Genomic DNA, 17,018 nt, shown 5'->3' with positions numbered 1-17,018 from the left:
GTACAAAAGATAATGATTTCAAAGATGAGAAATATGCAGTGAAAGAAGATATGAAAAAGTTGTTAGTAGAAGCATAAATGAAGAGTAAGAAAGTAAAGATTGTGAGTCTACTGCCTCAGTATACACACACACACACACACACACACACACACACACACACACACACACACACACACACACACACACACACACACACACACACACACCAGGCCCCCCCCCCGTCACCCAACCCCCCGAGTTCCGGGCTGGTAAGCCAGTAAGACTAAAAACATGACATCAAAACATTTCAAATTTCAGCTTATCTTTTTATATATATAGAGTAGATATATATATATATACACACACACACACAGGACAGAACTGAGAAGAAGGGCCATGATTGCCAATGAGTAGATTGTGCAGGAGGAATGGTGTGCAGTTTATTGATGTATGCAGTGAATTTGATGGACAAAAGGATTTATACATGCCCAACAGACTACATTTGAATCATTTTTGAGTTCGATGTTTAGAGAAAGTGTTGTTCAGAAAGAGTGTGGTAGTGCAAAACCAGGGAAACTAGAGATATTAGGGAGGATGAAGTCAAACATGGTCTGGCTACCAGTTTGATAAATGAGCAAGCATGTGTACAGAGATGATTATGCAATGCAGAATGGGATTTCACAGTCTCGGTAATGACATTACACAAAGGTAACTATGGGTAAAGGTATGTTGAAATGCATGTATAAGAATGGAAGAAGTATAAGAAATAAGGGAGAGGAATTTTTTGTCACTGGTCAATTCGACTTGGCCAAAAATTATAGACCTGTTGACTGAAAATGATATAGTTGCAGGGATAAAATGTAAAGGTATTGTATTTTCAGGGAAGATAGAGGAAACAGGACAGGAGGTGGGGTACTGCAGATGATAGATACAGAATTACAACAGACAAAATTAGAAGTTAAAGACGATTTTAGGAGGAAGATGGTTCATTTGAGGCTGTCTGGTGTGAGATAGATACAAATAGGATGAAATACATTGTTGGGTGCTGCTATAGGCCAGGAGACCCACAGGAAGATGTAGATGCTATATATCAGCAGATTACAATGAGTGCAAGCCATACAATTATTATGCGAGACTTTAACTATGGATACATTGATTGGAGGATGAAAAGGGAGAATTAAAGATGGAAGTAGGATTTATACAGTTCTTAAGGGATAATTGCATGCAACAACATGTAATAGAGGGGACAAGGGGCTTTGAGGGTGTTGGTGTAAAATCTCACAAGATAAGTTAATTTAGTTAACTTGACGCGCTTGGTTTTACAAGGGTGTCTAAATCAAAATATAAAGAAAATACAATGTATTGTTTTTTTTTCTTAAATATAAATTAACTACTTTGTAGAATGTATTCGATATTACCTGTGTAGCTATAGTGTTTAAAACCAAAGAAAAGGGATTGTGCCATATTAGTATAGTGAGTCAGCAAAAAAAGATATTAAGCTGGCAGATTAAAGAATAAATAAGGTAAGCAGATTGAAAAGGAAAAGTTCGCAACAACTTGTGAACATTTAGGCACCTAAAACAAAGCCTTTCAGCAAAAGAGAACACGAGTGATGTCATTGCGCCAAAGGGCGAACACTTTGGAATCGAAAAAAGAACGAGGAGGACTTTTAAGGGGCTGAGAAAAAAAAAGAAAAAGAAGGAAGAGGAGAGAGGAGATGATTAGGAGTTCTTGGATGGAAGTTTTGTAGCTTATACCTCTTGACCCAGAAGGTACACTCATGATTTATCGTTGGAGTTTCGTCAACTGTCCTTCTCCCTGAAGTTTTCCAGGCAGTTCCCAAGGCACATCCGCCAATGTATCCCACAACATAGCAGGCTGCGCTCCCCGTGATCTCAAACACAAATGACTGGGGTCCAGTGGATAAACATCGAAGGTGAAATCATAATCTCTCCAGTTACCTACCAGTGTAAACAACAGGCAGCTGCCAGCCAAGGAAAAAAGAAAAAGGAAGGAAGGATATTGTTTGCTACTCAGGCCAGGACAACCGCAACAGTATATAGAGTACTGAAACGTTCAAGTTAAAGAAGAAGTATCCAGATCAAGGCAAAGATACGAGATATTCTGATGGAAACTTTGTTCATAGTAAAGGACTGTTCATAAGGGAAAACTGTGAGTAACCACATCATATCGATGTCCTTGGATTGTAGATATGTGTAACTGTATGCATTTGTTAAGTAGGAGTTTGTCCTAAATTTGTATAGTACTAAGTAGTGTGTTAGAGTTGTGTGAAGGCAGAAATGTATATGTTTTGATTGTGTAATATATTTTCTGGAGTTAGCTATGCTGGGAGAAACAGTTATTCCCCATTACTTATCTAGTATGTAACTACCATTTTTTTAGTTAGAATAAATGCTTTGTTGAACAACATTTTGATCTGATCATTGCCAATGCACTGTCTCAAAAAAATTAGGAACCTGTGTGTTAATTTGATATTGTCACGACTTGCTATATGGATAAGAGAAAATTGACTAGATATTGCCTTTGATCCATTTTTTGATTCCTCACTCTCTATATTTCAGTCTGACTGGCAAATTGTGAAATCAAATAAATTTGTCAGACTGGAGAGTGTGAGAGATCAAATAAATCACAATCGTATAGCCAGTGATAACTAAATTTAGAGTCTGCTACATGTGAGATAGGAACAAAGGGCAAGAGCAGGAAGATGGGGGGAGGGATGCAAATTAAGATAGAGGGAAATAACATCATAGTGTATATAAGCTTTGTGAGACAGCGCAGCCAATTCAGTATAGAGGACTAAATATAAGGTAAGCAAGATTTTCTTTAAAGTATGCAGTCTAAGAAATAATAACAACATCAAAACTTTACAAAAATTTACATTGGAACTTGATAATAGCATCAGATGTATCCATAACCAAGGTAGACACTGCCTCCAATCGGAGCGAGTGACCACACAGTCTTGTGTGGGAAGTTAACTAAACTTGTGGAATTCTCTGTCAAGAAAGAGTTTATGTTGAAGTACAAAGCTGGTAATTATGACAAACTTAGGAGCATCATGGAGCAGTACCATGGCTTGAGAAGGTACAAGGAAAGAATGTCAGTAATGCATAGGAAGAGGTCAAAGATTGTTTGAGAGAAGCAGTATCAGATTGCATACCCAAGGTTAGGAAGATAAACCAAGTTGGAATTAAGTGGGTGAGTAGGAATATAAAGCAAAAGCTGCAAAAAAAGAAAAAATTCTGAAGAGAATATAAAGAAAAAAGTGATTAGCGTACTCATGAGCAGTAAAAAGTGCAAGCAAGAAGGGTTACTAATATGGTAGGAAGGCCAAATCAGACTATGAGAGAGAATTAGCCAAACAGATCAAAGTAAACCCAAAAGTGTTTCTTTGTTATGTAGCAAGTAAGAGGAAAAATGACTATGGTAGATGACTTTAAACAATGCTCATGTTAGAAAGGTGACTGAACCAAAAGAAATAGCTGAGTTGCTGAGTGATCATTTTGCAGAGGTGTATCATCCAGATGGTGATTTTACAGTTGCTGATGTTATATGAACATTGAGGAAGATGAACAGGTGGTGTTCAGCATATTAAAAAATATGAATGTGAACACAGCAATGGGACTGGATGGCATATCAGCATGTGTATTACTTGAATGTGAAAGAGAACTGTTTTACATTGTATTTTACCAGTAAAAGGTAAAATACAATGCTAGACAATAGGGATGCGATACTCTATAGGGGGCAACATGGCTTTGTAAGGGGTACATCATGTCTTAGTAATTTATTCACATTTTATAATAAATGTGACAGCAGAATTGGATAAAGGTAATGGCTACACCATGATACTGCTAGACTATGGCAAGGCATTTGAAAAAGTATTATAAAAACTGGAGAGGATGGGAATGGATATGAGGCTAGTAGCATATACAGAGGGTTGGTTGATGGACAGACACCAGAGAGTAGTATAAGGTGGAGTGGAGTCGATGGTGACTAGTGCAGCACCTCAGGGAGGGCCATTATTTAATTTGTATATCAATGACATCAGAAAAGATTAAGAGGGGATATTCAGTTGCTTGCTGATGATGCAAAATCGGGGAGAGCAATAATTAATAAAGGTGATGTAGATATCCTGGAGATATCTACATTACTTTTATTTAAATTTTATTTAAATTTATTTTTATTTTTATTTAATTTAAGGATGATTTAAAAAAATTGGCATTGTGGACAAAGGATAATGATTGTCAATTTAATATTGCAAAATGTAAGGTTATGTATTTCGGGTTGAAAAGTTGCATGTGGTGTATCATATTGATGGTACTGGATTGCAAGAAACTGATGAGATAGGGACTTCGGGATAATGATGGACAAAGAGTTGAAGTTCAGAGGTCATAATCGCAGAAGTTGTAAAATAGCTCAAAGGATTACTTGGTTGTTGAAAAATACACTAACAAGTAAATATAGACACGTTATTATTCCTCTTTATAAGGCTATGATTCAGTCACATCTTGACTACTATGCACAGATTTGGTCACCTGAGCTTCTTGAGGACCAGGAGGTGGTAGAGAGGATTCAGAGTTGAGTGACAAAGATGGTGACAGGTCTGTGGAATACTCGCTATGAGGATGGGTTGAAGGTTTGTGGGTTACAAAGTGAAGTTGATAGACGGAAAAGAGGAGACATGATAGGAACTTTTAAGATATTAAAGGGGTTTTATAAAATTGATGCAAGTGAAATATTTCAATATATGACAAATATGCAGAGAATTAGGGCCATCTATGGAAGTTGTGTAAGTGTGTGTGTGTGTGTGTGTGTGTGTGTGTGTGTGTGTGTGTGTGTGTGTGTGTGTGTGTGTGGTTAGTAGGGGTGTGCAGATCAGATTTTTTGTATGGAGAGTGGTGAGTGGAATGGATTGCCACAAATGGTTGTTGTTTCCTTACGGTGAATGGATTGAAGTAGAGATATGATAGGATTTGGAAATAAAAACCCCTTTTGGAAATAAAAACAACTACTCTCCCGTGATGAATCTCCATACATATGTTGTAAAATAATAATAATAGTTAGGACACTAGACTTTTTTTATCTTTTATATCTTACTTAAGTTAGACTAGGAGAAGTAATGAAACTTTAGAAGTCAAACGCTATTAACATCAATCATGCGATTTGATGTCATTAACGGTTTTTAACATATCTGCTCTTCAACAACAGGAGTTTTTGAAGAGCAGATATGTTAAAAAGATTGGATTTGAATCCCATCGTGGGCATGAATTTTATGGACTGACTTCAGGTGGGAGATGAATTTCATTGCCTGGTATGAAACTACCACCCTGCTTATTGAACGGCTTTAAAAAAATTCCATGTTTGTTCTCTAGTGGGGGATTTTGGATTATATGACATTAAATAAAAACACAAAAAATAAATAAAATTAAAAAATGAAATGATTAAAAAATCCTTAGCCCTCCCAAAGTATTAATGTACTACAGATTTATAACCTTTTGTGGGTGGGAGACATGTTAAAAAAAAACAACAAAAAAAAAACACTTTTTAGGGAATTTTAAAAGGCTTCAAGATATCTGAAGTGGTTTAAAGGAGTCTCTGATACCTCCATCTTGTAGTACAGAAATTATATATTGAGCAGTTTCACTGATGTATGGTAAAGAAATGAAGTCCTTATATCTGAGATGGCAGTATGATGGATAAGACTGGTGAATCGTTATACAATTATTGGAACAAGAACAACTTTCTATTTAATTATTTTAATACTTTAGCAACATTTTATCTAAAACAAATAAAAAGTAAGAAATTACAAATATATTGAAAAAAAAGAATATCATTTTAATATGCTTGTGACATTGATGGCACAATCATATTAAAAATGAAGATGTTAGAAAGGAACTTGACATTATTAGCAATCAAGAATGTGTCAACAGAGCTAACCTAAGGTGGTATGGCCACTTAAGTAGAATGGGTGAAGAAAGGTTAAAAAAACAAGTGTTTGATGCCAAGATGGCAGGAAAGAGATCCAGAGGAAGACCAAGGTGTCTCGGCGGCTTGATTAGTTGGAAGTGCCTTAGAAGCACAAAATGTTAGATATGACAATATTGGAGTGCTCACAAGTAATAGATTGATTTGGAGGAAAATTGTTGATAGAAGATTAATAATGACAAAAACTTAATCATGTAGTTCTGCAACAAGGGGTTGTTCTGCAACAGTAACCTGAACACCCTTGAGGGTACATATCAGGAAATTGATGATGACAATGAAAAAAAGAATGTAGAAGTCATATTAATATTTATCTTTTATAATTTGTAGAATGACATACATTTCATTTAATAAAAATTAATAGTCAAAATCAATAGTCGAAATTTATTAATCATTAAATTATACATATATTATTTATTTTTACATTAATTTAATTTTTTTTGCATTATTTGTTTATCAAAAGACAAATGTCTTTTGAAAATGAAAATAAGATGACAAGAGAAGACAAACACCAGATAGTATTAATAATTTATAAAATTAAAATCTTATACTTACAACAGCAATAGTTGTTGTACATGGAGATGGTGTAACAGTAGCAATGGGAATACTAGGTAGTACTGTAGGAATAATAGTAATAGGAGGAGTAAGAAGGGAAGCAATAGGAGGAGGAGGAGTAACAACGTTAACAGCAGCACTAGTGGCCACAGCACCATTATCCTTGTCTGGAGATGAAGAACGGGAACCATTCTTGCCATCCTTAAGAGGAGTCCTAGCTTCTTTCTTTGGTAACTGAATTTTTCGTAGATTTAGTCTTTCTTTTGTAACCCATTCATCTAAACGCTTGTTAACTAAAATGATGATGTTTTAAATGAGATGGTATGCAAATTAACATTTTTTTTTTAAACTAATAATTTAGTGTTGTTCAATCAATTTATTGCAATACTCTTTCAGTTTTTTTTTTAAGTTCATTAACTATTTTAATAACCGAAACAATTCAATGTGATTGTATAATAAGGCCGCCCATTAACAAAATAAGTTCTTTCTTAGGAGAGAGGACATTTTAAAAATATGAGTGGGGAAAAGTAAGAAAACCAATAAAATAAAATATATATACCCCAGATATTATAGAATTAGAATGCTCAGAATCTACTATGCACCAAGTAGTCTCATAGTGCTGTAAAATTAAAACATATAATGCAGTAAATCTCATATATGACATTCATATTATATGATCTCCACTCCATACTGAGAAATGACACAAAGAAGATGGAAGTTACAACTCAACTGCAAAAGTCATTGAGACAAAATGTCTGCTCAATGGAAGACGTTGGATGTTTTCTGCTTTGTTATGAAATAAATTATAATAGACAAGAAATCATAATCTTGTTTTAATTTCTACTCAAGCATGACAAAGGCCAAGAGGATATATATGCTACCTGATCCATAGTTTGAAAAACAGCACAGTGATCAGTATTATGAAAAAGCAGTCCATGATCTCCCCTCACTAAAAGTCATCATGTGATGCTGAATCTTATCCCTGAATGTGATAGTCAAAAAGAAGCATGCTAATTTTGTGAATACTGATTAGGGTGGACATCCTGTAATGGGTATGCAGACTCAATAAAGATGTTTGGACAAGAATAATTTCCAGGGTATTTGCTGGCCTGGTTAGTACACACACTCTACAACCAACAGGCTGTGTATCCCAATCCTGCTGTGGCATGGATGTTTGTCTATTTGTTTAGGTGAGAGATGAATTTCATCACATGGTTTGAAACAACTGACCACTGCTTATTGGAAACACGAAATGGATTGGGGAAAAAAAAATTTCATGTTTGGTCTCGAAAGCAGAGCTTCCAGATTGTGTAAAAATATTTTAAAAAATCTCTTAGCCTACCCATCTTAGCCTGTCTCTTAGACAGTACTCATGTAATATATAACCTTTCACGGGTGGGAGTCACATAAAATATTCAATTGGATATGGTACAGAGAGCTACTACCTGAAGGAAACTGGTGATCCATCTCTCTGTAATTTGCATAAATATTTCCTTGTCATCATCACCCTCCACATTTTCAGACTTACAACAGCATCTCATGAAATATTTAATCCTGGCTACCTCCACCTCACAATCATACTGCTGCAATCCCCCCCCCCCCCTCCTGCATTTCCAATTCCTCTGCTATCATCAAAGAGAAAGAGCTGATTCCACTATTTCAATTCAAAAACAAACATTATTCCTATCCAACATATTTCAGTTATACTAGTTTCAAAAAATATCAGCGTTAGTGCAAAAGTTTCTTTCTCCTTGCCAGTAATGTATTTTTGGGTCCAGCAGTTTTATGCATCAAATTTATGAAGATTGAGATACTTCTTTAAAACAAAAGGAAATTCATGAAAGTGTATTTTGTATTTATATTTAGTTTTGTGAACAAGACTGCTTTTTTTTTTTTTTTTTAAAAAATAGATTCTATTACTGCTATTAACAGCATTGACACCAAGACTTGAGTAGCCATATTTGTGATACTGTATATAGACTTTATATTCTGAAATCTTATTTTTAGCAGTCAAGCATAAAAAGCCACATTACAACTAAAGAATAGTTGATAAACCTAGGAAGATCTAAGAATTGGAGCTGATCTTTAGGAGAGTAGACAATAAGTGCAATCCAAGTTCTTCATCTTCAAGTCCTCTTCTACCAGCTCCCTCCATCTCTTCTTTGGCCGCCCACGCTTCCGCCTTCCTTGCACATCCATCTGCATGACCCTTCTTCCCACATATTCGTCCTCTCTCCTCATCACATGACCAAACCATCTCAATCTTGCCTCCTGTATTTTCGCTCCTAAGTTCGTAACTTTCACTGTTCCCCTGACATAGTCATTTCTCAGACGATCTTTTCTGGTCACACCGCACATCCACCTAAGCATTCTCATCTCTGCTACTTCCATCCTGCTGATATTATTTTGTGGGGAGATTAGTATTTTAGTAATTCATATTATTACTGCATTATAACCATATTTACATCTTCTGGGCCAGTGACTACATACTGGCTTAGGAAGTGTAAATATGGTTATGTGCAGTGCTGATGATATCACTAACAAAACAAGATATTTTTGCTTGTGATACTGCCGTGAAAGATGGTGTGTGTGACTGCTGATGGGTGAATGTATAACTATGTTATACATCTGTTTGTGTTATATTTATGCGTTATATTTGTATAAGAAGTGTGTTATACATACAAAACCATGTAGGTTTCTTGTAAACAGTGAATGACAAGGATACCACATTCTTTGGTATCTTATTTACATGAGGTAACTATGGCATCAAAGCAGGGTAGGCAGTTATTGGTTTCTTTTTTTCTAATTTGAAATGAATCCTAGAATGACTATTAGAATCACTCAAATTGTGAGTCTGTATGGAGAAAAATTATAGAGTGAAAAGTGGAGAGATCAGCGGTTTACTCATTATGTGCATTTTTTTTTTTTTTTTTGTTATATAAAACAACCATAGAGTTAATGGCAAAATGAAACAGAATAAAAATAGTAAGAGGAAATTCAGTTTGGATTATTCCAGTGAAACAAAAGTATCTCTCAAAGACAAGATATTCCACTCTAAATCTGAATGTCTTCTCAATACAGCAGTCCCATTTCAGGTCAATGTAGTGTGAAGATTTTTGAGAAGAATGGTCTAAACTCAGACCCACTATTTCACTTCATTATATAGATGATTTCTTGTTATGGTGATCAAAATTCTTAACACAATGCATACCATTTCAATACATCTGAACAGCTAATGCCCTAGGATCCACTTCAAATTAGATAAAGTAAATAATGTATAACCTTCTTGGTTGGTTACATGTAAACCTGAACACTCTTTAGCTTTTGCTTCCACAGATAAATAGATCTACTAACAGTCACATAATATCATTGCTCACAGCAATATATATTGCTTAACAGCAGTAAATATGGAAAACTCCTTCAAGAATCTGCCTCTGGTATAAAAAAATGATCCAACCTCATTAAATTATGGATACATAAAACTGGCTATCCTTTGATCTTCACATGACTGAGTATACTTTTGAAAAAAAAGTACAGTAATTGAAAAAATAATTGGATGCTCTTTTTTCACTCCTGTCTTGCTTACTAACGTATTGTCTATGTGCAATTATCTACATATACAGGGTGTTCGGGATAAATTTGACAGTTTCGTAAGGAAAAAGAAAATCTTCTTTGTATCTATTAAATTTAATGAATTGACAAAAAAACATTACAGGCAGAGTTAATTACAATACTATCAACAAGATTTACTCAAAATAACCACCATTAGCATCGATCACAGCTTCAATTCTGCTTCGGAACCTCGAACAAGCTGATGCTACAGTCTCCCTGGGAAGGGCCGCAAAAACTGTTTTAATTTTATCCATTAACTGGGCTTTTGTATTACTGGAAGTGCGATTGGTGTCTTTTTCCAACTGCGCCCCATACAAAATAATCCATGGGGTTAAGGTCTGGGGAGTTTGGAGGCCAAACATTTGGACTGGTGAAGTCGTAGAAATTTTCAGACAACCATTTTTGACTTTTCCCAGAGGTGTGGCAAGGGGCCGAATCCTGCTGCCATACATACGGCCTACCATTGGCTACCCTTGTTATCCAGGGCTTGACTACAGTTAGCAACTCCACGAACAAAGCCCGAATTCCAATGCCAGGGTTCTTCAACACCTGTTCCTGCAGATTTGCGAGGAATTCTGCTGTACGAACGCAATCAGATCGTCTGCTAGGGATCTTTCTTCTTGCTACATCCTCGTAGTCACCATTGCAAGTCTCTAGTTCATGCCTGATTGTTTTTACTGTATTCAGGGAGCATTGGGCAGCAGTCGTAATATCCTTATTTTGATGGCGGGCACGAATCATCATGATACAAGTTATTCTCTTCCATGATTCAGGTGGGTTCCAGCTATCCATCCTTTCTCACATCTTGTATATGAATGAAGAAGGGTCCAAACTTTTAAATGAAGAGAAGTGTGTGTTAATACATGTAACTTACGGAAAAATATAATTAATTATAAATATGTCAAATTTATCCCGAACACCCTGTACATGTATCTATATTTTTGTGTACTGTTCTCCAAAAATAATTCATTTAGTTGTTATTCATGTACATTGATTCATATACATGAATATCAACAACTGATCATTAGCATATTCCAATCTACACACATGAATTAATAATATTAAGCAAACATCTAGAGTACACTATGAAAATAGCATTATGCTATTTCTGACACTTCCCTAATGATAAATTTCCCTTTTCGGTATCAGAAAACAAGCTGATACAAACCAATCATGTTTCTGGGGTTATGAGAAGTGGCTTGGAAATTCTTTATGTTAATTTTTATTATGATACAAAAATACTGTATAATTTCTAAAATAACACAAAAATAAAGAATCAGATTAATAATTGTGATGAGGAGACTAACAAAATTCCCTTTATAGAATGACAAAGAAATGCACCATATATGTGGATTCATCGAGGGGAGGCCAGATACTACATGCACAAGCGATTATACTTATTCTTGAATTCATTCACACTGCTTGCACATACCATATCCAATGGCAATCCATTCTAATCATACACCACCCTATGAGAGAAAGATCCAGCCCTCACCCTCCTCCTTAGTGATATCCATTCTCAGCTTCCAAGGATGCCCTCTTGTCCTTTCCCCACCCTCCATAAAATGAAAAATTCCATCAACTGAAATCTAGTATGACCCTATCAGAAGTATGTATGACTCAATCATATCACCCCCTCTTTCTCCTGTTTGCTAGCATCTGCAGTCTACAAATTCTCAATCTGGATAATTGTGATGAGGAGACTGTAATCAGTATTCCACAATCCTGATATCATTTTTATCACTCTCCTCTGCACTCTCTCCACTGTATCAGAATCACAACGGAAACCAGACCTGCACACAATAGTCAAAGAGAGGTCTTATCAAGGCATTGTAAAAAGACAAAAATAACATCGTTATCTTTACATGTTAAAGTTAGTTTCAGCATTGCAATTATCTTTTGAGTTGTATTTGCAATCTTGCTTTATGGCCTCTGAACTTCAACTTGCCATCTACTAACTCTCCAAGATCCTAGCCAGATCAGTTTCTTCCAGCATATAAATAAAATATAATACGACATTGGATATCTAATCATGCTGAAGTTTATGACTTTACATTTAATGACATTGAACTGGCATCCATTTCTCATGCCCACAATTCCAGCCTATTCAAATCATTCTGCAAGTACTGCATATCAGTAGCATTCCTGAATATCCTACCTATCTTCGCATCATCAGCAAATAGCTGTATGTCACCTGTCAAATCCTGCTCAACGTCATTATGGTACAGACTAAATAACAGTGTACCAAGGACTGATCTTTGTGGCACAGCGCTAGTTACCTTAAATCTTGCACTCACATCCAGTGTATACCAATTTTTGATATCTGTCAGTCAGCTATCCTCTTAATCCCCCAAATATTCTATAATCCAAACCCATATTCTCCAATTTTATGCATGGACAGCCTTCCATGCTGTATTCTGTCAAAAACCTTAGCAAAATCCAAAAAGTATCATGGTCTTTCCGTTGCCCTTGTCTAGCTCAATGATGACAGTATAGAAAGCGAGCAAGTTCTTCAAACATGAACTTCCCTTAGTAAACCCATGCTGTTCATTGCAAAGTAGAGATTTGCCGTCAACCCATTTCTGAATGCGAGCCCTAATCAATTTTTCCAAACTCTTCACTACCACTCCTGAGATAATGATTGGTCGATAGTTGGATACATCGACCTTAGAACCACCCTTGTGCAATGGGATTACCATACATTCTTTACATTTCTGCAGAATCTTCCCTGTTCTGAGACTCAAATTATATAGCCTGGTCAAAGGAATAGCCAGTTCAGCTGAACACTCTTTTAGCACCTATGCATATACTATCAGTCTCTATTGTTGAATAGTTATTCAGTTGGTGCAACAGCTCTAATACCTCCTCTTCATACACCTAAGTTTCTTCAGAAGAGGTAGCAATGAACTCAATGTTGCATACACCAGGTTGATAGTTTTTTTATCAAAATGGGCACTCATTAGTTGAAAAACCTCTTCTGCATCTGTCATCCTCACACTATCTGCATTCAGAAGAGTTCTTTCATATTCATTTTTTCTTTTATTTGCAGCATATTTATAGAATTCTTTGGGGTTGTCTTTAATTTACAGAGCCAGTTTCTTTTCCTACTCAGAATTTGCTTTCCGCACAATGGTTTGACTCTTCTGGCCTGCTGCTTATAATTTTCATAGCGGACATCATCTTATGCACAAGGTATTCCTACCACATCATCCTTTTCTTACGAATCTCTTGCTTAATAAGATTACACACCCATTTGACTCCTACCCTATTTATTCTTTAAACTCTCAGGACACATTCTGATATTGCATCATTTAAGAATTTTTTAAAATGTTTTGAACTGGTATTCTTCCCGTCCAGCAAAACGATGCTATTCTGCTGAACTCAGTACACTTATGAAACAGAATATATATATATATATATATTCAGGGCCCAACAAATTATGCAAAACCTTTCTTGCCACACAAAAAAATTTACACTCCCAAGCCTGCCATTTCTTAATGATGTCATTATAAATCAATAGGAGTTCTAAAAATGATTGATAGTGATGTACATTGGTTGGAATGTTATTTTTTTTTAATTCAATAAAAAGTATTCTATTTTGTGTAGACTGTAGATACTAATCAACTAGCAAAATACACTCGACATGGACAAAGTGTGTGAGCATATCTCTTGAACCCTGTGTGTGTGCATGTGCATAAACACATTCATACTGGAATGATACAAAAATGCAATATATCTTGACCACTATACACAGCTTTGATCTCAAGAGTTTCTTGTGGATGATAAAGTGGCAAAGAGAATCTGGAGTATTAGGAACAAGAAGGAAGAATTTTGGGCCCTGGTTGGCTCTTCCTTGCCACAGGTTATTGGCATTAGTGAGACATGGCTGACAGAAGATGATATAGCTAGTGGGATAGAATGCGAAGGGTATAGTGTGTTTAGGAGGGACAGAGAGAAAAGAATGGGGAGGGGGGGGGGGGGAGTGTTATTGATGATAGCTGATGAATTGCAGCCAAGGAGAATTGAAGTTGAACTGCAGGATAGAGAGCACATTTGAGGCTATTTGGTGTGAGATTGAGACTAGTGGAACAAAATATACAGTTGGGTGCTGCTATAGACCAGGTGATAGAATTGATGGTGGAGATAGTATGCATAGACAAATAGATGCAACAAGTGGAAGGACGGTAATTATTATGGGGGATTTCAACTATGGTAACATTGATTGGAAGGAGGAGAGGACACATGGAAGGAAGGAATTGGATTTTATGCAGTTATTAAAGGATAACTACCTGAGACAGCATGTAATGGAATATACTAGGGGTTCGAGAGTGCTTAAACTAGTAATTGCATCTGAGAATTTGACTGTAATGAATATGACCACGTTGCCACCAATTGGTGAGAGAGTGATCATAAGGTCTTGACCTGGGAAGTGGCTAAATGTGTGGAATTTTCAATTAAGAAAGGGTACACGTGGAATTACCGAGCTGGTAAGTATGACAAGCTTAGGAGATTGATTGGTTCAGTCCCATGGCATGTAAAACTGCAAGGGCTGGAGGTTGATAGTGCATGGGAAGCGGTAAAGGAGCGTTTCAAGGAGGTAATGGCTGACTGTATACCTAGGGTTCGAATAGTAAATCAAGTAGGGGTTAAATGGATGAATAACACCATTAAGCTTGAGCTGCAGAAAAAGAAACAACCGTGGAGGGAATTTAAGGAGAAAGGTGACCTGCAGGTCCATGAACAGTATAAAGCACAGGCCAGAAGGGTAACGAGTGTGGTAAGAAAAGCAAAAGCGGATTATGAAAGGAAATTAGCCATGCAAGTTAAAGAGAATCCTAAACAGTTTTTCTATATGCTGCAAGTAGAAGAAAAAATGTATATGGCAGAATGATTTTAAAGAATGCCAATGGTAGGGAAGTAACTGAATCAGTTGATATAGTGGAATTACTGAGCGAGTACTTTGCAAGAGTATATCATCCAGGTGGTGATATTGCAGGAATGAAGGAACCAATAGCTTATGTGGAATTGAGGTGAATAAAATGGAGGTGAATAGTATATTACAAAACCTTAATGTGAATACATCTGTGGGATTGGATGGTATACCAGCTCGGGTCTTACGTGAAGCGGCTAAAGAATTGTCAGTACCATTTTGTTTAATTTGAGTCTCAGGTCTGAGTTAATCTGAGGGGGTGGAAAGAGAGGAAAATAGTTCCACTGCATAAAGGACTCAAATAGTTCCACTGCACAAAGACTGCTGCTGTAAATTACCGACCAATCAGCATATCAGGAGTCGTTATCAAGGTTTTGAAGAAAGTAGTCAAGAGAAAAATACAGGAATGGATAGATGAAAATGGGATACTGTATGGGGACAGCATGGTTTTGTGATGGGTAGATCATGCCTCACTAACTTGCTTATGTTTGATAACATAGTGACAGCTGAACTGGATAAGGGTAATGGGTATACAGTGACACTGCTGTACCTTGCTAAGGCCTTTGACAGGATACCACATGGAATTCTAATCAGTAAACTGCAGCATATGGGGATAGATATAGGCAGTGGTGAGCTATAAGGGGCTCGTGTGAGCCCTTTGTTAAATTTTTCTAAAATTTGCGAGTCCCTTGTTCTTCTTGTTATGTTAGAAGTTTTTTAGCAAACAAAAAAAAACATTATTTTTTGAAATATATTAAGCGACAAACTCATACAGTAACCTAACAAAGTGATTTTCTTAAATAAAATATTATAGTACTGTTACTATTATTTTACAAATAAGAATTCACTTTTGGTAATCACATATAAATCAATAGGACTATAAAATAATGCCCCTTGATTGGTACCATTGATTATCACTTGAAGTATAAAAACAAAAGAGAAAGATAGTGTATTTCAATATTATTGTGTTTAGATAATATTTATTTATTATTTATAGATTGTTTGTAATAAAAACTTCTATCTCAAACAAAACAAAATTATTTTGTTTATAAAAAATGTGGATTATTGCATATGTGCTATTATAAAAGATTTTATTCATATTATATTTTTATAGTTAAAAAATGTTTTTCTTATGTAAGATAAATTAACACAGTTGATTGTGTGCAAATATTTCATGTTTAGATCATGAAATATTTGTTTAAAAATTATAGCCTTTACAGGTTGATTGTCCCCTCATACTTTTTGATTGGCATTTGTACACAAGCTGTATTAATAAAAGTTTTTGTGTGAAATACAGCTGCTTTTTCTGCTCGACAATGCCAGCCCTCTGTTAAAATTTCCATAGCTCACCACTGGATATAGGGTTGAAGAGATGGATAGGAGGGTGGTTGATGGAGAGATATAAGAGATTAGTTTATTCAGGGGGTAGAGTCCAAAAGACGACCTGTGACTAGTGGTATGCCACAGGGTTCTGTTCTTGGACCACTACTATTAAATTTGTTCATTAACGATATAGGAAAGGATCTGAGAGGAACTGTTCATTTGTTTGCTGATGATGCAAAGTTGGATAGAGCAATAGTGAATGCACATGATGTCAAAATTTTGCAGGATGATTTGGATAGATTGGAGGACTGGGCTAAGGAGAATGGATGTCAATTTAATGTGGAAAAGTGTAAGGTGATTTTGGGGTGAAAAGATTAGAAGCAGTATACCACATTGGTGGAACTGTACTCCAGGAGATTGACGAGGACAGGGATTTGGGAGTGTTGGTGGATAGGGAGTTGAAGTTTAGAAGGCACATTGCAAAAGTGGCTAAATCAGCTCATCAAATCACTTGGTTACTGAAGAATACTTTGATGAGCAGAGACAAGCAAATTATTGTTCCTTTGTATTGAGCCTTGATAAGACCTCATCTTGACTACTGTGCCCAGATATGGGTGCC

General features: G+C 36.0%; 1 protein-coding gene across 2 annotated transcripts in view; it reads right to left on the bottom strand.

The window, feature by feature from the left end:
- The window catches only part of Tip60 (Histone acetyltransferase Tip60), a 298,625-nt gene that overhangs the window by 199,900 nt on the left and 81,707 nt on the right, over positions 1-17,018 (bottom strand). For both annotated transcript variants that reach the window (XM_090398626.1, XM_090398627.1), the window contains exon 4: positions 6,535-6,827. In XM_090398626.1, the coding sequence (XP_090254752.1) occupies positions 6,535-6,827 (293 nt within the window). The remainder of the gene's footprint in view (positions 1-6,534; positions 6,828-17,018) is intronic.

The sequence above is a fragment of the Typopeltis vanoorti genome, chromosome 10 (genome assembly GCF_054136105.1).
Source record: "Typopeltis vanoorti isolate ZY-2024b chromosome 10, IOZ_Tvanoo_1.0, whole genome shotgun sequence".
Taxonomy (NCBI): domain Eukaryota; kingdom Metazoa; phylum Arthropoda; class Arachnida; order Uropygi; family Thelyphonidae; genus Typopeltis; species Typopeltis vanoorti.
Note: the sequence above shows the minus strand (reverse complement) of the source record. Positions and strands in the feature narration are given on the sequence as shown.